We start from the raw sequence: 22990 nt of genomic DNA, 5'->3' as shown, positions 1-22990 counted from the left end.
TCATGGCTGTATCTAAACAAGCGATCACGTCAGCCGCTAAACGAGCAACAAATGTGCGAAAATCAATTGAGGCGCACTTCAAGAGTCTCGACTGCGGCTCAGCCATGCTGGCTACATAGAAAAGCGCTTTGTGTTTGCAACGCGAGCCCATAGTATGCCGTAATTGAATTGAAAAGTGTGTTAATGTGACCAGCAGCAAAGTATCTAATAGATGCAGATACACAAATTGCAAGCATGAAAATGCATTTGACTCAAGCGCAGATCTAAAGATACCGCGGCCCGCTCTAAAATAAAGTCTTATGTTGTTGTTGTTGTCCAAAAGACGTCACGTCATGGAATTACTTGCGGGAGGGTAGGGGATGTGAAGGGAGTGTGTGTGTGTGTGGGGGGGGGGGGCTACCCTGTCAGCGCCTGACAATTCGCGAATATACTCATTAATTAGAAAGCCAAGCGGCATAAATAAAAGTGTGCGTAAAATGTGCAGCCACTGCAGCAAATAATTAATTTGCCATGATTAGGCAGGCGACCAGAAAGAGACAGCACTCTGCAAGCCAGAGCGAGACAAATGCACACTTTCTCCCTCTCTCTCTCTATCTCTCACTCGCTGTGCGAAAAATTCAAAGCAGCTCGCAAAGTAGAAGCTGGCGACGGCAAAAAGGGCAGCCAAAAGGCCAACGACAAACGGCTAAAAGTGTTTAGAATTTCTGGCATTTTGTCAAGTGTCGCCAAAACATTTTGCCAAACACGCAGGAGGCGTGGCGGGGGCTTGGTTTTGGCCCGTTCGAGGTAGGGGGTAGGGGGTAGGGTGTGTGGGGTAAGTGAGTGTAAGACAACTTTTGCACTTGTTGCATTTGCTTATATCGTGTGGCATTTGAAATTATGCGGCATATATTTGTTTTGCATTTCTTTTGGCCAAAATATACTCTACTCAATAGGGGTACTATGAAAATTAGATGGATTAAATGCCACGGGGTATATTTTATTTGAGGCAGACGTCCGCAAATTAAATTTTTGTAATTATTCAAAATTTCATGTTTTTAGTTCAATTTTCTTTTAGTGTATTTAATATTCTGTGTGTTTGTAAGCTTTCCAATTTTAATAGCTTTGTTATTGCTACGCCTTGTTATAATTAATTTCTTGGCACTTCAAGACACAAATATATCTGAGATAATGTTTGGGCTGCATTACGCATTATGCGTAGCGTAATTGCGCACAGAATATTGAATGCATTTCTATTTAAAGTGTTTTAGCTATAAATATGTTTGGTTTGAAGCATATGCGATATTTTGCAGTTTCAATTTGCTGAGTGACAGTTTCTATACCCTGTATCTATTGCCAATGGGTATATTGAACGAATAGTTAAAATGCTTATAAGAAGCAGATTGAGACAACTCTGATATCATAATGTATTTATGTATATCTTTATCAGCTGATCAACCGACACTTTCTATCAACCCTTTGACCTCAGGGAATATCAAAGCTAGAGATGTCAATTTTGGTAAATATTAAAGTTTTTTCGATACTCAACTCGATAAATATCGATTTCCATTCTTGTTATTCAAACTTGTAACTCAATATTCGACATATCTGTATGTATGGGCATCTCTTAGTCGTTCATAGCCGACTAGGCAACTCTTCATATCACATTTTCTTAATTTACCATAAAATTTCTATGTTACGTATTTTTAATTTTGTGATTTATTTTTGTCACGCGTACAGCGTGACGCACAAGACAACAAGAACAACAACAATTATTATTTTGTGGTGCTTGTTGAGCACGTTAAGTGATTGAAAAAAATTAAAAATTTGCAGATATATGCGAGGGGCCAAATATACTGATTACAGATGTGAGAATATATAATGAGAGCAAAATATATTGAAAAGATTTATAGGAGATGAGAAAGTGAGACGTTGAAGATTAATATACGAATTAATCTCAAAAGATTTAGTAGAGGAATGAAGAATTTATGACGAATTAATCCCAAAGTGATTTAGCAGAAGAATAAAAGATGCACTGAAGTCCATTCATAATTCCCAAATTCTTCAATATTGTAGTTCAGTGTAAGAAATCTTCCATGTTGAGTGCCTAGGTAAACACAAAAAGCCCAATTGATGAAGAACAAATTAGTACAGCCGTAAAAGCAATTATAAACAGTTCAAAAAGTAGCCCGGAAAAGCAATTAAAAACAGTCTACAAAAAGGCACAAAAAAGGTAGACAACGATCAGTAAAGGAAACAGAAATGATAACGATATCTGAGCATTGACCTTTCATAGAAGAATTGTTAAAAAAAAAAGGAGACGAAGCATTAGCTGCCTCAATCAACAGACACCTACACGCACGAAGCGGAAACGGAAGCGCAACGCGTGGCAAAATGGCGTCGCAGACGCGTCTGTTGATGGTCATGGCGCATACCACGGGGAAAAAAAGGCTCAATAAAGATTTTCATTTTGGTTTGGCTTTGCTTGACCAGAGTTGCCACCTGGTCAACATGTAGTTGGGTACTTTGGTATTTTAGTGTTTGGCTTTTTAGTTGCTGTTGACGCGGCTGCAATTTATAGTCGAAAGAGCCAGTCAAAGGGGGAACGAAAGAGAGAAAGAGAGAGAGCAGGAGCAGCTACGTGTCTGGTTAACAGTTGTGCGCTTATTGAAATTGTATTTCAGAGCGTGTTCTGGGCGTCTAAGCTTTCAATGCCACAGACAGAGACCGGAACAGAGACGGAGACAGAGACAAAGACCTTAATCGATTTAGTGGGCCGCCACAAGCTTACTTTAGCTGCCATATAGACGCCGCCCGGCCATTATTCATGCATATGGTAGGCGCATGTTTTCCGATACAAGTTGCGATTAAGACCACAAGGCATGGCCGTAAAAAGCAAGACTGGACATATTCTCAGCAATCAGCCAGACAAAGGACAAATAGCATAAAAAAGAATGCATTTCCTTTACTTTTTTTTGTTGCAAAACTTACCATTTCTGTTCTCACTATCCGCAGGCTTCATTTGAATGGGATGATGCATCTGTAAAATGGCAAAAGAAAGAGAGAGAGAGAGATAAGTTAGAGTAGGATGGCATTAGCAGAGCAAAGAGCAAAAACTACTGTTTTTTTGTTTTTTAATAGCTGCCAGCAGCTGCTGAATTGCAATTCTGGCTCTCAGGCTATGCCAGGACACATGAGTGCTGTCTCCCACACCCACCCCCCCCCCCCCCCTTCCTCTGCCCACCCACTCGACTGATAAGTTTTTCAGCTACCTTTCTGTTTGTGTGCTTTGAAGATTTCATTACCATGATACCGAATGAAATGCAACAAGAATGTTGCTACAAAAGGCAAGTGCAAAGGCTAACAAATGTTCATGAAACTAATGAAATGGCTAAAAAGAAAGGAAGAAAAGCCAGGGGGTTGGGGGCGGGGCAAATAAAAATCAAGCGTCCATTTCATTAACGTGGCCATTAGCACTTGTGCAATTGAATGCTCTGCTTTTAACAATTTTTCATTTATTTTACATTCATTGAGCAAACCGATAAGGCTCTCAGCTGTCCTCGATGCCAGGACCTGACAGGACCGTTGGCAACGGGTCGACTGCCATTACTTTGATTTCAATTAACTTTTCATTCAGTTAAGAGGCGCCAACAGCGGCGAATGATAATAATAATACTTACAATCATATTAGAATTGCACCAATTGCTGGACTTTTTTCTAGAGCGCATGCCAAGGCTAGAAGTGGTTCAAAAAACTAGATAGTCGACTGAGAGATACCCTGTGCGCATATAGAAAGTTCATTAAGATTGAGCATACATTTTAAGAGGTTGACACGCATATAAAATGTGTCAAAACGTCAAAACAAAATATCGCTAAACATCGATAATTATCGATTTTAGAAAATGTGTGTAACTAATATATATATATATATATAGGAACGTATGAGCATCTGCATAGCATTTGATATTTGATTTTTCTGGGCTGGAATAATCTAAGAAAGGTGTCGATCGATATTTATCGATTCGAAGGCAGCCGCAGTTGTATTTCAACATATAGAGAAATGCATATACAGGCAGGGCGAAAAAAAGAAAACACATATGCTTGTTGTTTGTGTATCGATATTTATCGATTTGGGCCAATGGAGTATATTTAATTATAAACACACTCAAATATATTCATGTGCTTCCAATTATATGCCTATTTTATATTCACTTTGAAGTCTAGACTTAATTTAATTAAGTTGAAAAATCAATTTTTATCGATATATATATCGATATATAAGTTACATGCTTTAAAGTCATAACTGGACATAAGGTCACAAATCGATTTAAATTACTTTGTATAAGGAACTTAATTTGATAATTATGGCTGAGCTAACATTTATGATCTCTAAGATCATCGCGTTTTAATAACTAGGCAAACCGAAGGATGTAGTGAATATAGCTCTTGCGTTGCTCTGGGTAAAGAATATATCTACTTTGGGTAGGCGATGTCCTTTTCTGTTTGCTGCACACACTTGTACAACTCGTTCTTATGACCTTTTCTTTGTTAACCATTTTTCTAAATGGCTACGCGGCATAAAAAACGTGGCCGAACGACGACAGAGAGAGAGCTGCACTAAGTGAATGAATGAATGACTGACTGAGCGAATGACTGAGTGAGTGACTGAGTGAGTGACTGAGTGAGTGAGTGACTGTTGTGCTGAAATTGAAATGAAATGCTCAAGAACTCGGACTGGAACTCGAGCTGGAGCTGGAGCTGCTGCTCGGCCCGTCTGGCCGGCCTATCTGGCCTGTTGTCTGGTCAAAAGGTTTTGCACAAATTACGAGAAAATGTCACTGCCTCAGCCCCCCTCCTTGGCCCCTACCCCCTACCCGGATCGCTCCCATTCGCTGTTGCGTCGTTTTGCTGCTCTATTATTCAAAATTGACAGTTGAATGAGTTAAGTGGCCTGTCCAGGACGTCGCTGCTGTTGCTGCTGCTGCTGTTCTTTTCCCAGTACCTCCCCCACCCCGCAACTGCCTCCTGCCCGCTGCCCCATGCACAATTTAGCTGTCTGTCCATTTGTGTAAGGCTCGGCTTTCGATATGTATTAGCCCCATGTACTCAAATTGTTACCCTTTTCACTTTAATGACAATTGGTTTATAAAACGATTTGCCTTCTAGTTGTTCATTTATTTTCTTCTTTCTTTTTTTTTGTTTTTTTGTTTTTTGCCTGTGCTGGGATATTTCATGTGTGATTGCCGTTCAAATTGTCAATTAGCTATGAAAATATTGCGAAATGTTCGGTTTGTCAAGCTGTTGGGGAAGGAGAGAGAGGGGTTGATAAAGCGAGAGTGGCGAGATAGAGAGAGGGAGTGGGGCAGCTTAAGCGCGGACTTAACATTGGGATTTGAATTAAAGCACTGCGAGAAATTTTCAAAATCTTCTAACTAAATTTATTTCAATTTTTAAATAAATATAAAAAAAATTAAAATTTAAAATTCTTTTACAAGTATCAACAACGATTAAATATGTTATATATTTACTCAAAATAAGTACATAAAGTGTTAAAAAAATGTATTTAATTTGACTGTTTTTTTTCCTGCTTGCTACTCAAAAAATGTCAGTTTGAAGTATTTGAAATAAATTTATATCTGTTTTACACTTGAATTTAAACTGCGAACAATATAGAATTAACTAATTTTTCAAATAGGGAAGCATTGAGAACTTCAAATTTTTGTTACAGCTAAAATTCTATAATTTCTTTCCTATATGTATTTTTAAAACGCTCTCGCTTCTCACTCTCTCTTTTATTGTGTATCTCTCTTTCTCCCTTACTCAAGTGTAAGTTAAGTCAAAAAAGCATTGCATACTTTTGGGCGTAACACAAAAATAAGCCCATTTCGACAGTTTTACAGTGTAATCACTTTTCCGACCATTTCAAGTGCGTCACAACTGCGTCTTTTCACACGTGTCACACAACACGGAATCAAAAAGAAGAAAAAATAAAACTGGCCACTTAACCCACACACACACACACACCATACACACACACACACACGCATACGCTGCGGTCTATATATAGAGGGAAATGGTCACTTCAAAACAAAATATTTATTGAAGCCGTTGACAAGTTGGGCCTCCAAACACACACACATACACACGTAGCGGCCTATATATATGTGTGTGTGTGTGTGAGAAAATGCCGACGTTTTAACGTCTGTTTACCTATCGATTATTTCAGGTAAATTAAGTAGCTCTTGCACAGCAGCAGACGTTGAGGCTATGGTTGAGCTTGGTGGTTGTTCGGGCAGCCTGCCAAATGCATTAAAGGATCAGACATACCCACACACACACACGCACACACACACACACACATGCCTAGCTGGGCACTTACTTATACAAACAAAGCGCGTATGCTATATATATACATATATATAAAGCTGGACACTGGTCATTATTTTGACAATTACACACGTGGCGTCATTTGCCTGTTGGCCCACCCCAAGCCCCGCCTCCCGCCCCCCTCCACACAGCCACCTCCTCTAGTGCTTCGTGAAGGTCTCTCGTTTTAGTACCATTGGATTTTCCATTAACAATTTGAATATGTAAATGAAGGCAGCTAACTGGAAGGTAGCACAGGGGCGTTAAGGCTAGCCATAGTTGTATATATGCTTGCATATAGTAGGGGTACTCCCTTTACAGTGTTTGCCTGTGCGTGAACGCTTCATTTAATACGTTAACAATGAGATTGTCCTCAATAATTGAATCCACTAATTGACTGATGATTACATTTGTGTTGGCCACACAACAACACGTATGAGTGTGTGTGCCTATGTGTGTGTGTGTGTGTGTGTGTGTGTGTGTGTACATATATAATGGCTGGCAGCTATTAGAAATTTGAGGTACATATGTGTTTAATGGAAAACTATGTCATTCGATCGATCGATGGGCGCCAGCGGTTGACTTTCTCAAGCTGCATTATTTAGAAAGCAAAATAGAAGTTTGACGAGGTGAACTACGAACGCACACATACAATAAAATACATACATAAGATACATACGAAACACATACATACACATACAGAACGTAAAACGAGCAAGTCAAAGCGCTACACAATGCTAGGCTATATATATATATGTATAGAGTGGGGGCATTCCCATTTGTTGTACTTACCCCATCCAGAGTCTTGATGTTGTGCAGCGCATCCTGGGCCCGCAGAGCAGCCTTTCGCGTATAGTAGGTGACAAAACAGCACCCTGTAAACGAAACAGAACGAAACAATCGATACAAATCGATACAAAAATTTGGCAAGTCGATAACAAAAATCAACAATCGATAGACAATTGCACAAACGTATGATACAAGGACGAGTACTCGCATATGCTTATTAACATTTTTTTTTATATTTTTATTTTTCGCGTACTCGCGACCATTACAAGTTACAGTTCTCTATAGATCTATATATAGATATATATTATATCATGCATGGAACAAACTGTTTTAAATACAAGTAAACTTTGGCATGCATGTATATAAAAATGCTTTTGTGGGACAAGAGACGAACGCATCAGGCGAGCCATGCAGAGATAATGATATTAGGACAAATTGAAAATGTGGGTGGTATATAAAAAAGTATACTATATACATATATGACAGCTGCTGCCCAAAACTTTTATATTCCGCGTGCGTGCTTTATAATGATTAATCGGACAGCACATATAACGGAAATCACACTCATCGTACAACAGTCGGACCATTTTACTTTTACTTATAGTACAGAGACAATGATCGATAATTTATCATTTTACAACACTCGACAATCGGTAAACCTAATAACTGTGTAAGAAACTATTATTCACAATACAAATATTGCATTTAATCAATCAATCAGTAACAACTCAATTAAAAAGATTTTATTGAATAGTTATGATCGATTAATTACGAATATCAAAAATCTGTAAGAAATATCGATAATCTATGGAGTGTAGTCAATAACTAGCGCTTTATTATTGAAATTACAGCGCATTTGAATGCAAGCTGTAAAATTGTTCTGACACAGATCGAAAAATACAGTGCGATCGATAATTATCGAAAATTTTACAGCGAGCAAATGTGATAGCTTTCATATCTTATTTTATGTCTTATAGAATACAAACGATAGCATATGAGTAACTACATATTATAAATCGATAACAAATGCTTATTTGTTGACAATTATCGATAATAACTAGACAATGAGCGATAGCATACTCATCTGATTTATTTGTTCTTTTAATGAAATGTTGCATAAAATATATATGATATTAAATATGATAACATGTGTCATATTATCGATAATATATCGATTAGATTATCTAATATGTTAAAACTACCGATTCCATACAGGTTGTGGCTTAAAGAATATGTAAAAGATTTTGAGTACGATCTGTGATTGATTACATATTGAAATTGAAGAATCAATAAAGTATCGAATACGATCGATAACATATTAAATATGAAAATCAAGCCAAATATTCGGGACTTTTCGTGTCATTTTGTTTTATTTCCTCACAAATTGTATTTTTTCTTTATTAATAAAACATGAAGCCATATAAATTGATTGAAGGTAAATTCTATATTTATGATGCACCTAAAGCTCCAAAGCACAACTACCCGACGTCAAGTGTAATCGTCTTTGGCTACCTTCACTCACATTATTCCCGGCCCAACAACTCTTGTTGTGTGCTAAGCCTAATCTGCCCATATGAGCACAGGAAAAAAATAACACCAAGAAGAAGAAGAAGAGCGGCAAGTATAAGTATATCCAATCATTGAGAGGCAACAGCACGCCTGGCCATAAATATGCATAATACCATTTCAAGCTTTCATAAAAGTTTGCAAGCAAATGTGCAAATTATTCAAATACCCCCTAGAATTAACCAAAACTCGAGTATGCGTGTGTGTGTGTGTGTGTGGCAATTATGGCCAATTACCGTCTAAGCTGGGCAAAGCAGGCGGCAAAAGTGCGAGTCAACACCTGCTCTGGACCGTAGAAGGTGTTAGCCTTAATGTTGTTCTGCGCTCGCCATAATCATATTACCCCCCCGCACCCCCCCTCTCGCACGACTGGCTTAAAAGGGTGCACCTCAAATTGATGAGGCAGTGTAAAAATTCATTGAGCGGTCCTGCCCCCGGGGCCCAGTTCCAATTAATACCCACATTTGTATGCGTGTGCACTCACCTCGGCTAATCGATGTGACCTTATCGCGCAGCACGTTGAGCGTATGAACCCGTCCGAACTGTTCGAAGAGGCGTCGCAATTTGAGCTCGTCCCAGGTCTTGGGTATTTGGCCCACAAACATTTTAATGTTGTCCGCATCGGGCTGATCCTTGGCCAATTCGGTCGTTTCGGCCACTGTGCTGGTATCCATTGCATCCGGTTCGCATTTGATGGCCTCCATGGCCAGCTGCGGCTCCTCAGCGCCATTTGAGTCGCTGCAAAGCGAAAATAAAGTCATTATAAATCAGGGAGAACACACACAAATCCATATCTATGTTGGCCAAAAACTTTGCCCGGCAATTCCATTGAACTTTTATGGCCAACATATTGGACATGGCTTAAACAACCCAGCTACCCTAGCCCCCCCCCCCCCCCCTCTCTCTCTCTCTCACTCTCTCACTCTCTGTTCTAACTTCATTTGCTAATGACAATAAAAAACAAAAAAGAAAACTATTTTCGGCACGCCGAAGATGAAATACCTTTGTTGACTGAAGATTCCTATGTCAACTATATGTTGCATAGAAACAGACAGATAGATCGACTCGGCTGTTAATACTGATCATGAATATATATATTTATGTATATATATATATGTATACCCTATGATGTCGCAGGTGTCTTCTTCTAAGCGTTGCAGACTTCATGACAAAATTATAGAACCCTCTGCAAGGTTATAGCAACAAGCAGGACAACAATGCTTGTTTGTTGTATGGCGAGGGGAGGCTGGGGCTAGTATAGCGGGTGCTTGTGTGGGACGTGTATAAAGAGGGAGGGAGAGAGAGAGAGAGAGAGAGGGCGAGGTAGATAGACAAGCAGTGAGCAGTGCATAAAATACAAATACTAATTGTTATTAGCAAACTAATCTAATCTAAAAAGTTGTAAACGTTTTTACTTTGTTCTGTGGCTGACCACCACGCGCATGTGTGTGTGTGTGTGTGTTAATGTGTGTGTGCTCGTGCTGAAGTGTGAGTAGCTGGCAATGCATTGAATGGTCCATTTTGGGGTCATTTGGATTCTTCACTTGCGTTTTTGTGTAATGCCCGAAAAGTTGTGTTGTTTCCCCCTCTCTCTCTCTCTCTCTCTCTCTCGTTCTCTCTATATATTTGCGGTTTATTGGGTGTTGTTGATGGCACACAAAATTGACTTTTGGTTGATGTCAACAACAACCACAACAATAATAAATGCCGAAACAACACAATTAGCCACAACAAACACAAGCAGCTTTGCCAATAAGCTGAAGCTGTCAAGCAGTTCAGGCAATAAATTTGAAAATCTAATTGCTTTTCAGTGTTACAGAACCAAACTGTTTCGGGGGTGTTGCAAAAACAATTCTAATTAGCCATGGGAAAAGTGGTTTATAAAGAAAATTAAAAACCAGGGCATGTGCATATTTATAAGGTTTAATATTGAATATAACTCAAGTATTGGCGGATGTCTTAAATATATTTTCAGCTATTCAAAAGAAGAATGAATGCTTAAGATGCTGTAAAATATATTTAATCGAATTTTATCTGAACTTATTTATTATTAGGGCGTCTTATAATCTTCTTTTTCGACAAAAGCTTTCCGCTTGACTAAACTGCTTGATATATATTAATGATATATATTAATGAAAATTTATTTAGGGATTAAATAAGGGAATTTTTAGCTATCCTTCACTTAGCTATTCCATCAGTGAGTCAAGAAAATTTCAAGAATCTTTTTAAATTATTTATAAAAAAAAAACTAAAAAAAATCTCTACAAATTTTTATAGCGGAATATCACATAGTAATGCCTATTGACAAAATTTTTGTAGTTTTTTCATGCAGTGAATAATTCAAGAGTTGCGTCTTCTTGTGTAACAACACAATTTAAAGCTATCTAAGAACATCTCTTGATCTCGATTAGCGCTTTTAAAAGCGCTGCGTAGTTAAATAAATAAAGCTCAGCTATTCCGGATATTATCCAATTCAGATGCTATCTGCCTTAATTTCGCTTTCAGCCAGACAGCATTTATGAACTGCCGCCTAAATTTACGAGCTAATGAAGCTCGCTCGCTCTCGCTCTATGGGTGTCAGCTGGCACCACGCCCACTTTCGTGGTGCTTCCCCGGAGGCGGCAAATGACAAAACGAACTTAATCTATTAGAGGCGGAGCGTGTCGCTGCCAAATAGTCTAGTGTCAAGGTGATAAATATTGCCCACAAGTCAAATGCAAAGTAGGCCAATGGGGCGGGGCAGCCAGAGCGAGCCGAGTCTAAGTCTGTTGAGGCCAACAGGGTATCAGAGCTGCCTGGCGGGCATAAATCAAAATCTGCGCGTCGCACGCATTTGCCAGCCAATTTTCCGTTGCCTACTTTTTGGCGCGCGCTTTAAGTATATACCTGGAGTAGGAGGGGGGACGGTGTGTTGGGGCAGGCAGCGCGACAGGTGTCGCTGTTGCCCCGTAGGCAATTATTTCGTTTTCAAAGTCGCCCCGCCGCCTGGGGAATCCATCAGCGGGAATAGCTGCTCTCCAGGGGCAAAGCGACAGCAACTACTTGTGCCGGCTGCGCCTTCTGCCTGCGCCTCGGCGGCTTTCTTCCCATTACTAATTCAGTTTCATTTAAATGGGCCGCAGCTTAATGAGAAAATTGCCTGCGGTGGGCGCACACTGGGATTTGCTACAGCTTCAGCTTCAGCCTTGGCAGTTGTTGCTGCTGCTGTGGAGCAGGTGTTGGATTGCTGCGGCTCGAAAATGTTTTATGCTGCAGGCTCATGCCACATGCGATGATATTCAAGTTGATGCTGCTGCTGCTCCAGATGCTATCGCACGGCCTCAGCTCAATGGACAGCTCAACGCGGCGCCCTTACGACCACGCCTACCGCGTCAACGTTAGCCGCCGACAAAGCCGTGACGTGGCATTTAATTTATGATGGCAGTTTGTTATGTCGCGCCTGTCACAACAAAAACAAACAGTCCGGCAAAAGATAGAGGACGCCAGCGAGACACAGAGAGACGCGATAGCAAAGGGTGGCACGTTGGGCAGTTCCACAGAGAGGCGCATAAAAATGACCCAACATAAATTTAATATTCTTGCTTTATTATTTAATGGCAGCGCAACACGCTGGGAAAAAAAACCGCCAAATAGAGAGAGAGAGCGAGAGAGATGGTTGAGAAAAAGATAGAAGTAGAGCAAAGCGTCTGGCGCCCAACGTGGGACTACAGCAATGATAGGGCTGGGTTTTGGTCTGGGTTTTGGTCTGGGTTTTGTGCTTGGTTTATGGCTGCATTTCAGTTTGTCACGTTGTCTTATCGACCACATCATCATCATTATCATCGTCATCGGTGCAGATAATGTTTTGTTATAATTACCAGCGGCTGTCAATGATCATTAGCATTATATGCTTGATGACACTGAGACCTGATGCCCATTGGCCCCACTCCAATGCCAATTAATAAACTTAATGCAATGCCAATTATCGTTAGCAAGTCAGGCCAAAGAGTCGTCACTCGGCACGTTGTCACTTATTTTAATTGAATCGATTCGATTGGGGGTGTACGCTGCTTCAAAAATGCCTGCCAACCAAATGGACATTTCTCTTCTCGTCTGCTTCTGCTGCGGCTGCTGCTGCTTCTTCTTTCCCTTTTTTTCTCTCTTATAATTTCCGGGCAAAGGAACTTGTCGTAATGGAAAATGACGTGGCGGGGCATGGCATCACAATTTGAAATTTGATAGCGCGGCGCTGGTATTTCGCAAAAAGGAAATTGAAATTTATATCTAGCCAATATGCAAATTGATAAGAAATTAGCTAAATTATTCGACTTTCGCTATGCAGCGCGCGAAATGGGCTACATTTCCCTTCAAATGCGCCCTTTCCGAGTGCACATAAATATATATACCATATATATATATATATATATCATTGTTTTCTTTTAATAAGCACTTCTAAGGCGGGCTGATGAGTCTTTCTGTATATAAGAAATCCTTTTGCTAAGTAGCTTTATAAGAAGGAGTTGAAGAATGCTTTGGGAAGCCGGCTGCAGAATTAATTTGAATTGAACTTTATTTTTCCATTAAAAACAACATTCACAATTAAATGAAAGGGTGGAGTGGGGGTTATTTATAACTCATTGGCTTTTCAGTCAAATAAAAATCCCATTATAATTTATGTTGCAGTTCTTTCAAGTGAGTTAATTGAAGAGTAGGTATATAACAAGAGTCGAGTGCATCGAAGCCAGCTTGATTACTCCAAAATAATTATGCTTACCGCTGTGACAAAAGCTATAACAAAAGTGACAACTCCGTCCGTCTGTCTGTTTTTATAGATATATCTTGAGGATAACTCTGGAAGAAACTAGCTACTATGAAGGATGATGAACTGTTTTTTCCCCATATGTATAACAATTGTCTAAAGAAAATGCAACTTTGCTGTCAGTTTTTTCTGCGATTATGTTATCGATTGTATTATCGATTCGTTTCCAATCAGTAATTTCTATTGGATAAGTCTACACAGACTATATTAAAAAAACCACCTGGTTTTCTAAACTTAATCTTTCTCCTTTGCTTTGCTTGTGCAAAACCCAAATGTTTTTAGTAAGAAATGCAAGTTGAAAACCTGACCAGGACTATAAAAGGGTTTGCAATACGCAGAGCACTTGATTAAATCCTTTAATAAGCATTAACATTCTCTGAAAGTCAGATATTACAACAGGCCGACAAGCATCCGGTTTAATCTCAACAGAACCTAGTCCAACAATAGCTGTGTATATTTGTAGCATACTTTACTGCGTTAGCTGCCCATCAAAAAAAGTTGCGGCCAAGCCAAACGACTGGGCCAAAACAACAAATCATTCGAATGCAATTTGCAGTCATTAGAGAGAAAAAACCAACGCAGTAGGCGAGGGGGGTGGGGCGAAGGGCGTGACTTACCAATTTGTGGCGCCGCTGGCGCTTTGGTCGGCTAATGAAGTTCTGGAATTAATGCTGGAATTTAGCAGCGTCGACGCCGCAGCTGCTGCTGCTGGTGCTGTGGTTGCTGCTGCTGCTGCTGCTGGCGCTGCTTCCACAGTTGCTGCTGCTGCTGCTGCTGCGGCTGGCATGGCGGCAGCAACGGCAGCGGCTGTAGTTGCATTGGAATTTATTTGGTTGTGCAAAAGTGTTTCAAACAATGTTGTCGACATGCCGACGCCGACGCCAACGCCGCCAGCAGTTTTGGTCATTGTCGTTGCTGCTGCTGTTGCTGCTGCTGCTGTTGCTGTTGCTGTTGGTATGTTGCTGCTGGGCCTCAAATATGGATGAAAACTTTTAGCAGCACCTGTAAAAGTTGTTGCCGTTGCAATGGCGCCCGTTGCGGGCGTTAGATTTTCTAAATACTTTGCTGGTTGCTGCTGTTGTTGCTGTTGTTGCTGCTGCTGTTGCTGTTGCAAGTTGTTATTGTTATTGCTATTTAAATTGTTAGTGTTGTTGCTGCCGTTATAGAGACTGCTGCCATTGGCCATACCATTAGCGACATGTGCAACAGGTGCCGTTGTAAGCATTGTTATTCCTGTTGTTGTTGTCGTTGTCGTTGTTGTTGTTGTTGTGTCTGTGATTGTTGCTGTTGCTGCCTCAACAGTTGCCTCAATGTTTCCTGTTGTTGTTGCTGTTGTTGTTGTTGCTGCTGTTGTTGGAATGCCGCTTAGTTTATCCGCGCGCAGTTTCAAAGATTGCAACATCATTTGTTTTATTTCACCTTTTATTATTATTGCTCGCTCTCTCCCCCTTTTCCTCTCTCTCTCTCTCTTTCTGTCGCTCTTCCCTGTTGCTGGCGCTAATTACTTTTAGTGCTGCTGTTACTGTTGCTGCTGCTGCTGCTGCGGCTGCTGCTGCTGCATTTGGCGACGTTTCCCTTTTAATTTGCTGCGGGTTTTACTTTTATTAAAATTGTATATTATCTCGCATTTAATTGCTCCGCTGCGCGTTTTGCCTCGTTTTGCTCGTTTTGCTTATCACAGTTTTATCTCTCACTAAAAACTTTACTATTTTTTTTGTTATTCTATTTATTTATTTTCCTTTTTATTTTCATTTGTTTTGCGCATCGAGCAGCACTTTGCACTTGCACAGTCCGTGGGCTGTTCTGTAATTAAATCATAAAATATAATTGTTTGTTAATTCAACAACTTGCAAGAGGTGTTCAAATTCGCGGATGAGTTACTTATTGTAAATGGGCAAATGGTGTTGATAATTGGCCAGATTTGAAAAAGTTGTTTAATTTTATATCATTTAAATTCTGATGGAGATTGGGAACATTCAAAACTAAAAGTGCATATATTCAGCTTATATTACTGTTATTATTTGTATTATTATTATTATTACTATTATTATTATTGCTATTATTATTATTATTATTATTATTATTATTATTATTATTATTATTATTATTATTATTATTATTATTATTATTATTATTATTATTAATACTACTATTATTATTATTATTATTATTATTATTATTATTATTATTATTATTATTATTATTGTGGTAATAATTATTATTACTATCATTATTATAATTACTTTTATTAATATTATCAATTTTACTTTTATTTTTATTAATGGTATTATTATTATACGCATAGTAGGACCCTCCAAGCTAAATTATATAAGCAGGGGATTCGAACTAGTATTCTTCTTACTAAAATCTTTGAATCAGTTGCATTTTAGTAAGTTTTTTAGATTTTATTCTAATTATTTTCAATCTTTTTTCACAGATATTCCAACTCAGTATGCGAAAAATAAATAAAAAACGGAATACAACAAATTTGAAGAGGACACAATTCGTGAAGAAAGAACTAAAATGCAGGTAAGCTGGATACTCTTTTCAAATACAATCATTTGTTCACTTTCAATTGAAAACTAATATAAATGAAAAGTGCATACTTCAACAAATTGTAATTAATAACTCGCACCAAAAATAAAGCTATAACAATTGCACAATCAAAGAAACTCTGAATTGATATAACATAAAGCAATAATCCTATACGCTCGAATAGAGTGCACGTCATAGATAATTTAATTAATATTAATTTAAGTGCTTAATTCAATAATTCAGCACAACTATAAATGAGCAACCGCACAGCTAAACAAAATGAGCTTTCATTTAATTTTTTTGTATATTTTTTTTTTGTGGTGCGCATCGTAACCACATTCAAAATGGCTACCAAATTGAGCACTTGCTCCCTCCCAGGCCCGGCTTGCAGCTGCATAGCTAAGCGCATTTCAATGGACGCATATTGACAGACTGACCGCAGTGACGGGCCACTTGACTGTCTGCATTCAAGTGCTTGGCTTTGATAAAGCGCTAACACACACGCACACACACACACACACATGCACAGTGGAGTGGCCATGTAAGCCAAACATGCTTGTAGCTGCCGCTAAACAGATAAGCATTTGAGTGCTCTAAAGCACACACACACTCACACAGACTTATATATATATACATATATATACTGTAAGAGCTCAGGCTGAGCGCTCAGCCATTATGTTGAAGGCCCCAGCTAATTAGTTAAATTGAAATCAAATTATTTGTTGTCGCACTTGACTGGCCACAGGCATGGCCGCCTTAATTAACGCGTTTCACACACACACACACACACACACACACACACAAACAAACCACCACACACACACATACACATACACATACACATACATATGCACTTATGCCTTTTGCGAGATTAGCCTGATTATGCTCTGTTTGTGCGCCCCTTGAAAATTTCAACGCGTTTCACATGGCGTATGCGCAACGCTTCAACAAATATGCACTTAAAATTTGGTAGCTACTTTAACCTGGCTACTTGCCTGCGCTTCTTCTTGGCATTTTCTATTATTTTTTAATAAATTCGCAACGTTCGCATATTTTCGCGCTTTTCTATTTTTGTTGATTTTCAGTTATTATTTTGTTTTTTGTTTTTCTTTTTTGGCGTCCGCTTCACTTGGCCAGACGCTGGCAACTGGCAACGTGTCGTGAAACGCTTGTTGCACCCCACCAACAGAAGATTCTCGTTGTGTGTCTGTGTTGTTGTTTTTATTGTTCTTGTTGTTTTTGTTGTTGTTGTTGTTGTTGTTGCTGGGCTGCCAGCTTCGGTTTGCCAGCGGCATTTCTGCTGCCACGTTGCCACACGCTTATCCAGCGCCATCAAACGATGTCGACGACAACAGCGACGCCAATGCCTGCTGGTGTATATATATATATAACTAATATAGGGTATTTAGATACCCTAAGTTTCATATAAAGCTTGCAACAGCGTGCCGACAATTGGAGAACAAAATGTATATATCAATTTTAATTTGATATAGTTTAATTCAAAAGTTTACGTTTGGGAAATGGCTTTTTTGGCTCTTTTCGCTAGAGTAACACATTTTTAGTAGAGAACGGAATAAAATGGTATTGATATATGAGATTTGTGATAACTTATGTATAACTATTTATTATCTAATTCATAATTAAACTGCACTAGTGACTAATATTCAATATGAATGACAATCAAAGCCATTCGTCCCTGTCGTCTTTCAGCCTGTCGTCAATAAATATGTAGTATTATCTAAGCCGCAGACCTGAGATTTGAGGGCTTGATTGATAATGTTTGTAATACATAGTATAATACATAGTTAATGTAGAGCAGAGAATGCAAATAAAAAGAGTTTGAGCATAGAGCACAGAGTTTTCTAAAAGCATTTGCAAAATAGAATAGAATTGCCAGTAAAGAACTTTTATGTCCAATCATGATGTAAACTTTATTTATTGTTGGCTAAATTTGTAAAATGAAATTTAATCAGTTCTGATGAATCATAGGGAATCCAATCAAAATTATTATAAGTTCAGACCAAGCTTATAAGTAAATTAAATTGTCTAGAAAAATCTTCTGAAATTTGTTTTAAAATCTTTTAGAAACCATATTAAATAAGCTAGCTAGACAATCGCAAATTCAACAACTGGTTATGTGGCTTCTGCTATGTTAGAGCATTTCAACTTCGGCGTGTTATGAACAGATTTCGTATTACTGTGTTTTTGTTTTTGCTGCATTATGAGCAGTTAACGTTGCCGGGTTGCTGCGGCTCCTGCAGCCTTATCGTGGGCAGGGGCAGACGCCCAGCGGAGGCAGCTGTGTCATCCTCGTGGCTGCTGCTGCTGTTGCTGTCACCTTGTAATTTTATTTATCTATTGATTATTGAGTATCTCTTTTCTATTTATTTGCCTTTGTTTGCACACGCAGCGTGCTGACAGGCAGACGACGACAGCGCCAGCCCCCGCAGCCGAGACTTGAACAAAATATCCCCCCAATCCCCTTTACCGCACTCTTAGCCTGACATTTTTATTAAAGCCATTAGGGGTAGGGTTTGCCATACTATCTCTGTCATGTGCGTATCTGTGTGTGTGTAAATATTTTGTGCCTCTGGCCTCTGGCTGTTTTTTAATTAACTTTAGTGACAATATTTTGCACAGTTTGCCAACAGCTCCCCCTCCCCCTCCCCATCGGTGCCTGACCTAATCTGCACCCTGCAGCAACCAGCCACAGTCACTGAGATAATCAAACTGTGTATGCCCAAAGTATGCAAATGTAGGCAAGTGATTCTTATGCCTGACCCAAATTCCATAGCCCATCTCTCTCACTTTCTCTGTCTATGTTTGTGTGCCTGTCTCTGTCTCTGGCCCTGTGCCTATCTCTCTCTTCTTGTCTCTGTTTTGTGACAGTGACACTGCCGTTGACATCTCACAGCTTGTACTCTATATAAGAATCACATGTCAGCAGGCGCTGCAAGGCAATATCCATGGGGTGCGTGGCACTAACTGACATTACACTGCACTACACTACACTACACTACACTACACTGCAGTGCACATATGTGTGCCGCTGGCCTGTGTCAGCTTCATTCACTTGTTGAGCGAGTTTTCCTTATCTTATCTAGTGTGTTGTATATGTTTGTATAGTGGGTTTTTATTGAGTTTGTTTTCGCTCAGTTTCTTCTTTTTTTTTTTTTGGGGGCACTAGCTACGCGCTGTACTATATCCAAAGGCAAATAGAGCTCTACCTGCAACTGCGAGTTTAGCTAGTTAATCAGCTGTTATCTTTTAGCTATAAAACATAGAAACAATTTCGTCATGTTTCAGCTGAAATTAAACTAAAGTCATTCCGTATTCTACGTATATTTGACTGTATAACACTTTGTAAATCAGCTTTGACTTTAATCGCAATTAAAGCGAACTCATTAAACATCAATTGTCGCGGAGTAGTTCATAAAGCAAAAGTGCTTCAGCGTAAACCCGTTTTATAACAGTTTGTATAACAGCAAGATATAGTATAACAGTTGCGAGCTCTAGTAATTAATGTCTATACAATGATTTTGCATTATCGCTGAAAATGCTATACTTACGTATGGCTATAGATCGCTGTAGCTTACGCAAGTATCTCAAAGATACAAATGTATCTCAAGCACTTTGGCTGTGTTTGCTGGTCACTGGTCAAGTGAACTTTGCTTTATTGTTAACATATGCTCATTTGCACACGCGACATGTCATATCATATTAATATCTAACTGCACACACACTTTTTACAGATACAGATACACAGATATAGATAGATAGAGTTACAGTTACTCGATCAAAGCTGATAATGCACTCGCGAGTTATATGCTCGAACCGCACGACTAGGCCAGCGAAAGGCAACTAAAAGAGCTCCGAAAACAAATTGATTTCATAATTATTTTCACACACTCAGTGAATCCAATTCTCACACACACACACACACACATGCGCTCGCCGTGTGTGCGTGTTATCTTTTGGCTGATAAGAATGCGCTTATCGTATAATTGTTCGCTGATTGTTGTCAGTCCACAGGCAGGTAAACTGCGATAGCGATTTGCTCTCAATTCTCTCGCTCTCTACTTCTCTCTCTCAGTCGCTCACTATCTGTGTATTATCTTGAGCAAACATTTGCCTGTCGCCTAAAGAGGTCTCTCTTGTAGACTGCTCTCAGTGTCTCTCGCTCTCTCTCTGCGCTACCGTTGACTCGAGATTTGTTTATTTTCTTAAGTTTTTATCTGTGCCACAAGCCAAGTGCACTTTCTGCAGGTTGCTCGCATTTTAATTGACATCCGTTTATCAAGCGCTGACTCAGAGCAGCAAAAGGTAAGGGAAACCCAAATGAAATAGAGCACAACATAAAAACTTCACTTACACACAAAATACCCAAGTTTTCGCCCGTAATCTATATGGCAATCTGTCCTAGGGATATGCATTTGCATTTTTATGGCCATTCACATTTTCTTATCAACGCGTGACGAAACGACAAACCGAAAGACCGAAACATGGCCAAGAACTGAAATCGAAATTGAAATACCGCTGCAATTGCTCGGCTCGTAACTCGCGCGTCGATATATCCGTACTATAATGCTCATAAATATAAACTAAACTCATGCACGGCCCGCAATATGTGTGGGAGTTGCTCTATATATATATATAGATATACCACTCGCACACACACACACTCGCACACCAACACACACACACGGCGAAGGCTACTGTGTTGTGGACAGCCTGGAAAAATAAAGAGACCAATGGCCAGGCCACGTAGTATCCAAAGTATCGATGAGTTTGAAGTGGTACGGGCAGGACAATTGGCGGGGGGCTGGCTTACATTCGTGTGACCGCACAGCAGTTCAGCAGAACGTGGCCATAACAGACAAGGGTTAGAGCCAACTCTCTCTCTATATATATATATACAAACGACTCAATACCCAATCGGGCACATAGGGCACACAGGTATTTCACATAGAGACACACACATCAAATATTGCTCGGCCTTTGGCTATGGCCAAATAATGTGCGACTATTTAGTGGTAAATGTGTCTTACTTTACATATGTATATATATATATATATCGCTATTGCCTCCTTCCGGACATAATTATATAGTAAAGCGATTACAACAAATGTGTAAGCTATGTGAAAAACGGATATTTAATTATACATTTCATACAGTCAGTAATTAGCCTATATTTTTGACACCATAATGGGGGGAGCTTATAAATATTACACACAGATACATAATTAAATGAAATTAGAGTCCCCAATTTTTACATAACAGTCGTATAACACTTTTCCATGGCTTCTTTAAATTCAGCTAAATTAGTTAATTTTTTTTGTATAACAGCTAAGAATATGATGTCCCATTTTGTATAACAGTTGCAATACAATTGAACAACTGTGTCTTCGTATAACAGTAGCTACGAAAATTTTCTCAAGATAGGATTGCAAACAATAGCTAGACATGAATATAACAGAAAAGTGTTTGAATTGCATATAACAGTATTAAATTATTTTTGAAGGACAGTTCTGTCTCTGAAGATTGGATAAGAGAAGATCTCTTAACTCAGGAAATTAAATCCACATAAAATATAATACTAGAAGGACTCAAATATATAGAAAAGTTGTATGACAGTTGAGTAAAACTAAAGACGTTTTCTAATGATGAAATATACTTTGTATATTTATGAATATATTTAAAATTGTACCACTTTATTAGCGTATAACAGTTTTAGATAGATTATTATCTATTCTTATGTAGAACAGCAGTCAAATATGTACAAAATGCGCCCATGAGAAATGTTTTTATAAGGTTAGAAACATATTCATATATCAATTTTTCTTATCTGTTGTTTCCCTTTTGTTGTTTACCAATTTATCTAATCTGTGAATTTAGATACACATAATTGTAATATACTTCCAGCCATTAGCCAGCACAGCACAATGTGAGCTACATTAAATGGAAGCTAAGCAATTAGCAAAGAATGGTAGCATTAAATCACAGCTATACCAAATACATACACACAGTTCTGTATCTGTGTATGTAATTGTATCTATATATGTATTTGTATCTGTATCTGTATCTGATGGCTATTCATTGCACTTGTCGCAAGTTGTAATCCTTTCTCGGCCTAGCCTGCCCACATTTCGATTTTTCATGTCCTTTCATTTGCTGCCCAGCGATCAATATTGAATTGGATTTTGAGCAATTGTTTCGAGCCGAGCTGTGGGTCAGTCAAGGTGCACACACCAGACTGTTTGTCTGCTGGGCTGTTAGGCGTGTTAGTTGGGCAAGAAAAAAACAAAATGAAGAAGAAAAGTTTAATAATTTATACGCACGAGCTGCAAGCAAAAGGTGAATTGTGGCCAAAAGAGCAATAAATCGACAAAAGATACTTTTTATTAGAACGCTTGAGCGCACTTGCCTGACGTGTGTGTGTGTGTGATTGTGTGTGCTTGTCAGTAACTAAACTTTCATCTAATTGACAAACTATGCCAACTGCAAAACTTTTGCATCAAACTTTAAACTTTAAAATGTATCTTAAAATGTATCTAAACGGACAGGCCAAGGCAATCCTCAGGCAACGAGGCGCAGCTGAAATAATATTATGAGAAATCAAACTGTAAAATCGAAGATGCGGCAACCACGAAAATGTGGTTCGAATGTAACAAAAGCCAACAACACACAGTTTAGTGGTTGAATAGCAGCAGCAACCACACGAACAAATGAGACAGCGCACTGACAAGCGACTGCAGCAGCAACAGCAACAACAAGAACAACAACTAATAAAGTTGCCCCCCTGTTGCAGGTAAACAAAATGAGCAGCATTAAAAGGCTGACTGAAAGAGAGAGAGGGAGAGAGAGAGAGAGAAAGAGCGAGTGAAAGTGTGAGCGAGAGCAAAGCAAAGCAAATGCCAGACAAAAGGAAGCACAAATAATATAAATTAAATGTGTGTG

At 39.0% G+C, this 22990-nt stretch overlaps 1 protein-coding gene and 1 long non-coding RNA gene across 5 annotated transcripts in view; one reads left to right on the top strand and one right to left on the bottom strand.

The window, feature by feature from the left end:
* The window catches only part of bru2 (bruno 2), a 69000-nt gene extending 49125 nt beyond the window's left edge, over window positions 1-19875 (bottom strand). For 2 of the 4 annotated variants that reach the window (XM_064684467.1, XM_064684470.1), the window contains exons 1-4: window positions 14116-15301; window positions 9185-9438; window positions 7138-7220; window positions 2971-3019 (exon numbers count right to left, since the gene is read on the bottom strand). In XM_064684467.1, the coding sequence (XP_064540537.1) occupies window positions 2971-3019; window positions 7138-7220; window positions 9185-9438; window positions 14116-14903 (1174 nt within the window). In that variant the 5' untranslated portion in view covers window positions 14904-15301. Of the gene's footprint in view, window positions 1-2970; window positions 3020-7137; window positions 7221-9184; window positions 9439-14115; window positions 15302-19602 lie in introns of those variants that run through there. The other 2 variants (XM_064684466.1, XM_064684471.1) reach the window with 2 other exon arrangements.
* LOC135429964 (uncharacterized) overlaps window positions 1-22990 on the top strand; it is a 70211-nt gene that overhangs the window by 9826 nt on the left and 37395 nt on the right. The window contains exon 2 of the long non-coding RNA XR_010436496.1: window positions 15936-16027. This is a non-coding gene — a long non-coding RNA (uncharacterized LOC135429964). The remainder of the gene's footprint in view (window positions 1-15935; window positions 16028-22990) is intronic.

Source organism: Drosophila montana, unplaced genomic scaffold, assembly GCF_035044405.1.
Source record: "Drosophila montana isolate Dmon_TW-CO22-7 unplaced genomic scaffold, ASM3504440v1 contig_2747_1, whole genome shotgun sequence".
Classification (NCBI taxonomy): Eukaryota; Metazoa; Arthropoda; class Insecta; order Diptera; family Drosophilidae; genus Drosophila; species Drosophila montana.
This window is presented reverse-complemented; position numbering and strand designations above follow the sequence as displayed.